This window comes from Gekko japonicus, unplaced genomic scaffold, assembly GCF_001447785.1.
Source record: "Gekko japonicus isolate JY-2015 unplaced genomic scaffold, Gekko_japonicus_V1.1 scaffold1577, whole genome shotgun sequence".
Taxonomy (NCBI): domain Eukaryota; kingdom Metazoa; phylum Chordata; class Lepidosauria; order Squamata; family Gekkonidae; genus Gekko; species Gekko japonicus.
Genome location: NW_015168699.1, coordinates 49960 through 59721, shown reverse-complemented (window position 1 = coordinate 59721; position 9762 = coordinate 49960). Strand labels below are relative to the sequence as shown.

At 47.3% G+C, this 9762-nt stretch overlaps 1 protein-coding gene across 5 annotated transcripts in view; it reads left to right on the top strand.

The window, feature by feature from the left end:
- The first annotated feature begins 370 nt into the window (after positions 1-370).
- The window catches only part of NUP50 (nucleoporin 50kDa), a 24562-nt gene continuing 15170 nt past the window's right edge, over positions 371-9762 (top strand). The window contains exons 1-3 of one of the 5 annotated variants that reach the window (XM_015415488.1): positions 371-456; positions 1486-1569; positions 4948-5037. In XM_015415488.1, the coding sequence (XP_015270974.1) occupies positions 4960-5037 (78 nt within the window). In that variant the 5' untranslated portion in view covers positions 371-456; positions 1486-1569; positions 4948-4959. Of the gene's footprint in view, positions 594-1485; positions 1570-4947; positions 5038-9762 lie in introns of all 5 variants that reach the window. The other 4 variants (XM_015415492.1, XM_015415490.1, XM_015415487.1 and 1 more) reach the window with 4 other exon arrangements.

Genomic DNA, 9762 nt, shown 5'->3' with positions numbered 1-9762 from the left:
GCAGGCCATTACAACGGCCCCAGTTTTGGCAGCAGACAGGCTCCAGGACTACCCGTCAAACTCAGACCAGCCATCCCCGGAGGGCGAATCCGGAGCTACCGGGCCGGAATCAGGGGCCTCATAGCCGTTGAACGGCCGCCAAGACTTTGAAAAAGGCGCCCCGACCAATCCGAGGGGCCGCTGACTCCACGTCATCCATCCGGCTCCGCCCCCCACGCGTGCGCAATAGACGATCGCGAGAACCGCCGTTGGCCTTTCTGAGGCGCGCCTTCCGCCCCGCGAGAACAGTAGACGTCCCCTGCTTGCAGGCTTCACCCCCTTTTCCTGGCTAAGGGCTAGAGGCTCCGCCCCTCGGTGGGCGGAGCTCTCGCGGAGGGCCCGCCGGGTAGCCGCTGCCCGGAAGCGGAAGCGGCGGGGGACGCACGCGCGGGCGCGCGTCTGGGAGGCGGCGATGTGGTAAGCGGCCGCGGCTTTGGCTGGCTCCGAGGGAGGCCGGAGGCGACGCCGGTTGGCGGGCGAGACGGCCGGAGAGAGCTCCGGGGCCGCCGGGAACCGGTAGAAGGCCGGGGCCGCCTGCTCTGCGCCGAAGCCGGGTGGGTGTCGAGAGCGGCGGGGGAGGGGCTGCCGGGGTTGCCTCGCGGCTCCGCTGCCTTTGCCGCAAGAAGGGGAAGTCGTCCCCGCCGTCGGACTATGCCTGGGTCTCCGCTGGAGGGGCCGCCAGTGAGGAGGCCCTGCTGGGACTGGGCGCCGCTTCCAACCCGGCCCTTAGTGGCAGATCTTTGCGGGGGGTGGTGGGAGAGGCTCCCCCGGGGCAGCCCGGCCCAAGATCGCTTTGGGTCTGGAGGCCGGAACTAGCCCCAGGGAGAAGAGGGGGGGGGGGGGGGTGGCGCTGTGATTCCCGCTCTGTAAAGCGCGCGGCGGCGCTGGAATCCAGAGGCTGCGGAGGCAGGGCTGGCTCTTTGGCTTTCTGTCTTGCTTGGAATGGTCGTGGCAGCATCTTTCTTTGCCAGCGCACGGCTGGGGTGACTCATCCCAAGCTGATGCAAGGTACTGCCGGTCATGACCGCGGAGAGAGGTTCTAGAAGTGGTGCCAGATCTAAAAGCTCCAAGCCGGGCCTTCCCAAAGGAAAGCAATCACATTAGAGCCGTCTTTTTTGCCTGTAACTAGGTCATTGTGGTGGCTGGCCTGACCTTGGGAGTAGCAGCAGCCTAGCGGCCGAAATAAGACTCGTGAAGTTTTTCTAGCATGGAGATGGGTGGCACAGAAACTTCCTATCTGCTGAGCCTGTGTTGGAGTCCTGTTAAAGGCACTGAAGAAGTGAGCAGTGACTCACAAAAGCTCATACCCTGCCACATACTTTGTTAGTCTTTAAGTTGCCACTGGACTCTTGCTCTTTTCTACTAAAACAGAGCTTGTAGTGCCATTTCTTGTCATTTCTCACAGCTCCCCTTCCCATATTTTAATACTTACTTTATAATCTGCAGGATATTTTCATGTGAAGATATGTCCGTGTTCTGCTGAAGACGTACTCAGTTTACCCCATAAATGTGTGATGCCTGAGGTCAAAGGTATGTGTGCATGTGTGGTTGATCATAGCCATGCTGTGATTGTTAGGGTCTCAGGGCTGTGAGGGTTTAAAATGGGTTAGGGGAGGGAGATCTTCATATTTCTGACAAGGCTAAGGGTACCAGGGATAGGGGTGTCGTTTTCCCCCTTCAACCTGTCATTAACTTTTTCTTTCTTTCTTTTTTGCTTAACTTCTGTATGTTAGGATTGGGACCAATTTTTTTAAAAGATGTACTGGTTGTAGCCAAGGCTGAAGCAAGACTCCTCGTAATCCTGAATCTGCGATGGGGTCATTTATTCAGCATTAAGGGAAATCTACTTTAAATGTAGTTACTTCATCTGTTTTGCATCTGAGCCCTGGACTGAGAAAATGGTTCTGAGGCAACGCTCCTAGCTCAAGATTACAATGGTGGGAAAAACTTTGTGGCTTGCATACTAGAGAGACCTGGATAGATATCCCATTTTTGACATGGTTATAGGGGGTGGGGGTCATGCCAGCCTAGTTATTGGGGTAACAGGATCTGGTTGGATGGGTTAGAATAGTCACTTTGATGAAGCTGAGCATGTCTGGCCTGAAAATATGAAGACCCCAATAATTCCTGTGTATCCTGTAGACATATGCAACGTACTTTAAAGGATGCTTCTGTTTGAAATATGACCAGTCTTGTATGATATGCTAATAAAGAGTACAGCGTTATCACTGCGTTGATATCCAAATATGCTGCTAAATCCTACTGTCACTACAGGAGACTTTCTGCTAAAATAACACACGTGCCCTGTTTACAGTTTATTTTCACTATTTTTTCTGACACTCAGATAATTAAATCTAATATACAGTGTTGCATTGTTCTCTCTCAGGTATTGGATAGATTTCAGAATTTTGCTTGTAGAAGTTTTAAATTTCATGTATATGTCAACTAAGACAATTGTATATGCTAAATTTACAAATTATGCATTTTATCATGTTTAAGAGCTGAAATAAGTTTAGATTTGATAGAAAGTATTAACAGTTTGAGAGATGCAGAGGGGACAACAATACTAGCAGAAAATAATGAGGGCTTGAAACAACTGCTGAGGTTGACGTGCCAAAGCAGGATAACAACTGAACATCAAGATGACACAAGTAATGACTACAGAGGAATTATCCAATTTTAAGACTAACAGTGAAGAAATTTGTTAAAGGTTTACTGTTCCTTGCCTCAATCATCAGCCTTTGGGGAGACTGCAACTAAGAAATTCGAAGGCGAGTGAGACTTGAAATGGCACCCATGAAAAGATCCCTAAGTGTAAGGAAGTGTCACTGAATGTCAAGATCAAGATAATTCGTACAATGCTATACCCGTAACTATGTATGGAAATGTAGAAAGCTGACAGGAAGAACATTGATTGATTTGAAATGTAGTGTTGGAGTTTTATGGATACCATGGACTGCAAAAAGACAAATAAGTGGGTTGTAGTCCAGATCAAGCCTGAATTCTTCCTGGAAGCTAAAATGACTAAACTGAAGTTGTCGTACTGTAGCTACTTCATGAGAACATAAGTGACACGAATGTTGGATCAGGCCAAAGGCCCATCCAACACTCTGTGTCACACAGTGGCCAAAAATACCAGGTGCCACCAGGAGGTCCACCAGTGGGGCCAGGACATTAGAAGCCCTCCCACTGTTGACCCCCCCCAGCACCAAGAAGACAGAGCATCACTTGCCCCAGAGTCCCTATCTATACCTTATGGCTAATAGCCACTGATGGACCTCTGCTCCATATGCTTATCTAATTTCCTTTTGAAGCCGTCCATGCTTGTAGCCGCCACCACTTCCTGTGGCAGTGAATTCCATGTGTTAATCACTCTTTGGGTGAAGAAGTACTTCCTTTTATCAGTTCTAACCCAACCGCTCAGCAATTTCATTGAATGCCCACGAGTTCTTGTATTGTGAAAAAGGGAGAACAGTACCTCTTTCTCTACCTGCTCTATACCATGCATAATCTTATAAACCTCAATATTCCTCTCAATTACAGTCAATCACAGTCAAACAATGCCCCTTCCTCCCTGGAAAAGACAATAATGCTAGGAAAAGTTCAAAGCAGTGGGAAAGGGGGAAGATCCAACAAGAGACTGATTGACTCAGTAAAGGAAGCCATGACCTTCACTTTGCAAGGCTGTTAGTGATAGGATATCTTGGAGGTCATTCATTTATAGGGTTATTATAAGTTGGAAGTGGCTTAACAGCACAAAACACAAATACAGAAGGTAGTGCATATATTTTATCCCTTCCCATGCACACACCTATGCACTCCATTTCTTTGTGGGAGGACAACCCCGGGGGGGGGTGTTCCATGGCTCCACCATTTCCCAAAGGTTTTGCACTGCTGTTCTGGTTTGGTGCGTAAAGGGATTCCCAGGGGGTCTCCCAGGGAAGCCACCTAGACTTCCAAGATGGACTATAAATGCACTAAATGATTAATTCTATCTTGGGGCCTAGTTGATATTTTCTTCTTTGCTGATGTTATATTAGCCCATAATCAGCCGTATTTTTCTCTCGAGTTCCAAAAGTAGGAGGAGGTAGGTCAGGAAACACAGGTTGTGGTCTTTTGCATAGCAGTAGGTATTAATAAATGATTTCATGATGTTTGATCATATGATGGCTACTGTGTGAATAGATGGTGCAAGCTTAAAGGTCATTCCCCAACACTGGTTCCTTTGTGAACTAAAGTGGCAACATTTTTCTGTGGAATTTAGAGAGCACTGATAGTCTGATGCATGAAAATGATAACCTTGTAGCATCTCAGCTACATGAACTAGTGTTTTGTCCTGAGGTGGCATATTAAGCCCTAAATGAACAGCGTTTAACTTTCTGATAACAAATTTGGAGTCCAGTGGCATCTTTAAGACCAACAAAAGTTTATTCAAGGTATACGCTTTCGTGTGCAAGGCACACTTTTTCAAATACTTTTTGATAAATCACTGAAGTAGAATTGAACAGCAAGTTTGATGCTGTTTCTTTATGGCTTAATCAGAATTTGTTCTGTACTTAAACTGAAGCTCTTTAAGAAGGTAGATGCTCCTTTACTGCTCAAAGTGTGGCTGTCATGGTCCAAGGGGAAGGGGGGGAGATTGAATTGTGGGGGTGACCTTCATAAAGCTTTATTTTCATGTGTGGTCTCTGCATAGAATCTGATCGATCTTCACAACAAATTGTAGCACTAAGCATGTAATGAGCCATTCATAACTCACAAGTTTTTAAAAATTCTTTTGGTTATCAATTGAGACACTGCTTAACATCTGAAATCTGGAAAAATTTAACTTGCTTGATTTTCTACCTGCTTAAAAACAAGCACTAATTCTGAACTGCATTTGATTCTTGTTTGTCTATTTCATTCCAGTAGTGGTGTAAAATGGCTAAGAGGGTGGCAGAGAAAGAGCTGACGGACAGGAACTGGGATCAAGAAGAAGAAACAGAGGAGGTAAAAAATGTTAGTTATGTTTTTTTCTTTTATTAGCAATAGTCTTCCTGTAAATGCTAACAATCAGTGCGGAGATCTTGGAAACAGCAATTACAATAGCTTATTAGTATGCTAAAGGTATGCAGCTGGCCGAACAGAAGCTGACCCTGCTGGTGGATCTCCTAATGGCACCTGGGTTTTGGCCACTATGTGACACAGAGTGTTGGAACAGATGGGTCACTGGCCTGATCCAACATGGGTTCTCTTATGTTCTCTTGATACCACAATGCACTGAGCCAAAAACTTTCCCTATTTAACTTGCACAGAACAATGAGCAAAGCTGATTAACAGTGGAGTGATAGTCTCATTCATAGAGCTGGCATGTGTTGCTTTTTATTTTGGTAGCTGTAGGGCTCACTTTGGTGATAAGGTTAAGTTACTGCATATTGTGCAAAGCGAATTCATGGGTCTGGTTTCTGCGAGCCATGTGCTTGATACTAAGTATTCTGCTTGTTAGCTTTTTGACCACTGCTATTTTCAGGTGCAATTTGTTTAGCCAAAAGTACTTTGCTTTATGGATTAAACATTCTTCTACTGAGAGCTATGCAGAAATAATTGAGAATATAAAATACATTTTTATGTCAAAAGACAAATCATTAGAAGGGATTGCAGTCTTATTTTCACGGTCTTTCATGTATCTCTTCTGTATCTGGGGAAATTGCTGTTTTGTGCAGCTGCTAACAAGGTGTCGAGTACACCATTGTTGAAAACAATTTCTGTTAAGATCAAGGCCATCTTATTCATTTGCTGTTAACTTATTAATGACTGTGCTCTGTAATTATGTTTCTTCCAAAGGCGTATCTTTAAAGGGTAATTTCTTTACACTTAATCACTTAGTTGATATTTTGGAGTATGCCTGCCCCCCATGAATTATATGACTGCAAGCAGGTGGTTTACAGGCTGGGGGGGAGGGTAAATCCCATTCTTTCCCCCACTGACTCACGGGTGCCCATTCATTGCCTGCCTGCCTGCATTGCCACCACCTTTGTGGCTCATGTGGTTGTGGGGGTGGGGAGGCAGTGATATCTCCTCACCTGAACACATTGCCATCTCTCCACAGATTGCACGATAAGTGGATATTAGTATCTGTGCTTTCACAGACAACACAACATGCCTCTGTTGGGTGGGATTTAATCCTCCATTTTTTGAACTTTTGGGGTTTTTTTCTGCTAACTAGGTTTTCTTCCGAAGTTTGTAGAAAGATCTTCATTCTCTTTGCATGGCCCCAATTCATGGATTTAAATATTTGCAACTGGGGCTACATTGAGAGGGAGATACAAGCAGGAACCTGCAAGGGCTTGTGGGGGGCAGCTAGGATTGCCAGGTCCCCTCATCACACCAGCGGGGGGATTTGGGGGTCATTCTGGGATGTCCTCAACACAGTGATGTCACCCAGAAATGATGTCATCACATCGGGGACTTCGCTGTTTGAGGGTGGGGTTTCCCCAAGTGGTTGGTGGTGGTTTTGAAAGCTGGCTGTGTGGCCCAAGGTCACCCCTCTGTGGCAGAGTGGGGATTAAAGCCTGAGTGTACACAATTCTAGTCTCATTCTTACCACTACACCACCCTGGCTGTCATGCAGTGGCTGCTGTTGAATGGTATTGAATTATCAGGTGGCTGCTGCCAGGCCTAGTCCCAATGAGTTCTTCCTCCAGGGCAGGTAGGAGGGGAGAAGGGTGGTTTGCAAGCCCCCCCCCCCGCCTTTTATGGATAGCAACCAAAGCTTGAAGGCTGTTAATACTGTTGTGGTTGCTTAGCATCCTCAACAATAACTGCTGAGATCTCAGAGAACATCCATTTCTTAAAGCTAGAGGTGCTGGTACTATCATGAGGGAGGTCTAATCCCCAGTGTGTTTTTTCCAAGGTTTTCTGCAAACCTGGTGTTTTTCTAAAGTTTGCAGAAAGATCTGGCTTGTGTGTTCATGTGTCCAGTCTACAGATATAAGTATCCACAGATGGAGCCATGTTGAGAATTAGGTACATTGATGATTTCAGATGTTCTATGAAACCAAGAATGCTTGTGCTGGCAGCCTTCCTTTTAAATTAATTATAATGCAGTTGTTTTTAGCAAAAATGAGAGACATGCTTCCTTGACCTGCAAGACTGTTATTGTGTATGCATTCTCCGTCTCAATGCATATTATCAGTGGTTTAGGATAAAACTCAAGACAAATTGAGACTCTTGAGCATCACTCAGGAAAGCAGTTCCCCACGTGGGTCAGATAATCCACAAAACGGGTATAGCGCCAGCTATATGTTAAAGTACAATATTTACAAAAAGGTCAAAACCAGTGGTTTGTAAGCCGCTCTGAGACTCCTTTGGGTAGTGTAGGGCGGGGTATAAATCCAATCTCTTCTTCTTCTCTAGTAGTCCCAGAGGGAGCAAAACACATGTGGAAAAGGGGGGGGGGACCCAAAGCAATAGAGACAAATGAGTGGTAAAAGTGACAATGTGGAAATGGGCATGGTCTGCCTTGTAGTTTTGGGTTCATTCATATTAATAGTGATGTATGTTGTTTTTTTGAAATGGCTGGAATCCAAACAGCCCTGTCAATACAGAGAAAGCATTTGTGACAAGTAGTTACTGATCTTGCATTCTGACGAGTGTTCCCTGTAAGCTGAGTTAGTGTGAGCTAGCTCACAGATCTTCGACGTGGTCTCTGTGCTTCGCACCAATGGGATCTAGTGCGCACGCGTTGGATCGATCGGTGCTGTAGCAAGCTCTTTTAACGGATTTTCGTGCCAAAGTCCCTCGGGCATGCGCAGGAACCCCACCGCGCATGCCCAGAGGGGTGGGCGCGGACATCTCGCCAGTTCCTTTCTTACCGCCACGTTGGAAAGACCTCTTTCGTCGTCGGTCTGATCGGTTCGCTGTTCGCTTTTGCCTTGCAACTCTCAGCTCTTCGGAATTATTTCCGTTCTTTATTTTATCTTTTTAGTGATTTGTTCTTTAAAAAAACTTTTAAAAACACACCTTTATTTTCTTCTGAGGGGAATTTACCTCAGGCCTTTGGGCCGCCGCCGTCCCCAACCGTTTTTCTCCACTTCTCTTCTTATGGAGAAGAAGTGGGAATTTTTCAGGGGAATTTACCTCAGGCCTTTGGGCCACCGCCGCCCCCAACCGTTTTTCTCCACTTCTCTTATGGAGAAGAAGTGGGGATTTTTCAATAGATGCAGACGTTGTGGTAGCAAACTTGCTCCTCCCGACCGTCATACCCTCTGCATTTTTTGCCTTGGAGAGTCTCACAAGCCAGAGTCGTGTTGTCACTGCGCTCGATTCTATAACCAAATGAGAAAGAACCGCGCTGCGCGCCTTAAAGTGGTGCTGCTTGAATCGGCCCTTGCTCCTGCCTCAGCAATGGAGGAGAGACCGTCTACATCGACAGCTCCGGCATCGAGACCTGCCTCCGATGTCGACCGGCTGATACCGAAGCATCGACATCGAAGACACGATCGTCCGCCCCACGCCGATCAAGAAGAAGGCTAAGGCAAGTACAGAGCATAAGTCCGTGAAGAAGGGCACCTCCAAGTCCCTTAAGGCAGCGAAGAAGGGGAAGGAAGCGGTGCCTGCACTGGGTGATGCCCCTATAGTGCCTCCCGCTCCAATGGCAGTATCGATATCGGCGGCCCAAGTCCCTCCACCGATACCGACCATCCATGTATTGGACTCCCCTGTCCACCAAATGGAGCCTCCTTACTCCGACATCGAAATGGTAGAGCTCCTAAGTCATCAGATGGATGCAGAGCATTCTCCGTCTCCTTGTCCGTTGTCGACATTGACAGTATCGGAAGCTCCCGACGTGGATCGACGTCGGCACCGGTATGCCTCATGTGACACGCAGCGTCACCCTCCTCGTCTGCTCACTCAATCTGTCGATATCGACGACCGACATTACAGGGACAATACACGCAAATGAGCTAGTCTCCCAGACATCCACGGTCCAGAAGCCGCTCCCCCAGAGTCTTCCTGCCTCCCCCACCGCCAATACCGTGGAATCAACGACAGTTGAGGTACTTCTACGGGGCTTACCCACCGTCCATGCCGTGGTTGACTCCAGCGGGCTATTCTGATTGGGATTTGTGGGATCAACGACAGTTGAGGTACCTCTACGGGGCTTACCCACTGTCCATGCCGTGGTTGACTCCAGCGGGCTCGCTACTCGACCCACTCCGTTCATAGGTCAAGATCCCCACACAAGTTGAGACCTTTGGCACCTCTGTCGCGTCCTCCTGTAGTCGATCCGTCCCACCATACTCTGGAACCAAGTCATCCACTTAATCCTCCGGTCACTCCAAACCCTGTCGTTCCTGTTGTCCAACCGAAACCAGTACCTTCTCAACAGGACATTTCGGTCCACACGCCACAACAAGACTCCTGATTTCATGGAAGAGGACTCAGATACGGAGGCTTCTGAGACTCATACCTCTCCAGACCATGCATCTCCTAACCAAGATGTTGCGGAGGACTTACCTGTCTCTTCATCGGACAACCTTACCTCCTACACTGATTTAGTCAAGAGAATGGCCCACTCTTTAGGTCTCTCTGTCGTCCAACAACACCCGCAGGTGACAGATTCTGTTTACGACATAGTTCAGCTCGATACCTCGTCCACCTTGGCATTGCCCATGTCCTCAGTACTACTGCAGGCAGCAAAATCACCATGGCTAAAGCCTTCGTCTGCTCCTGTCTGTACAA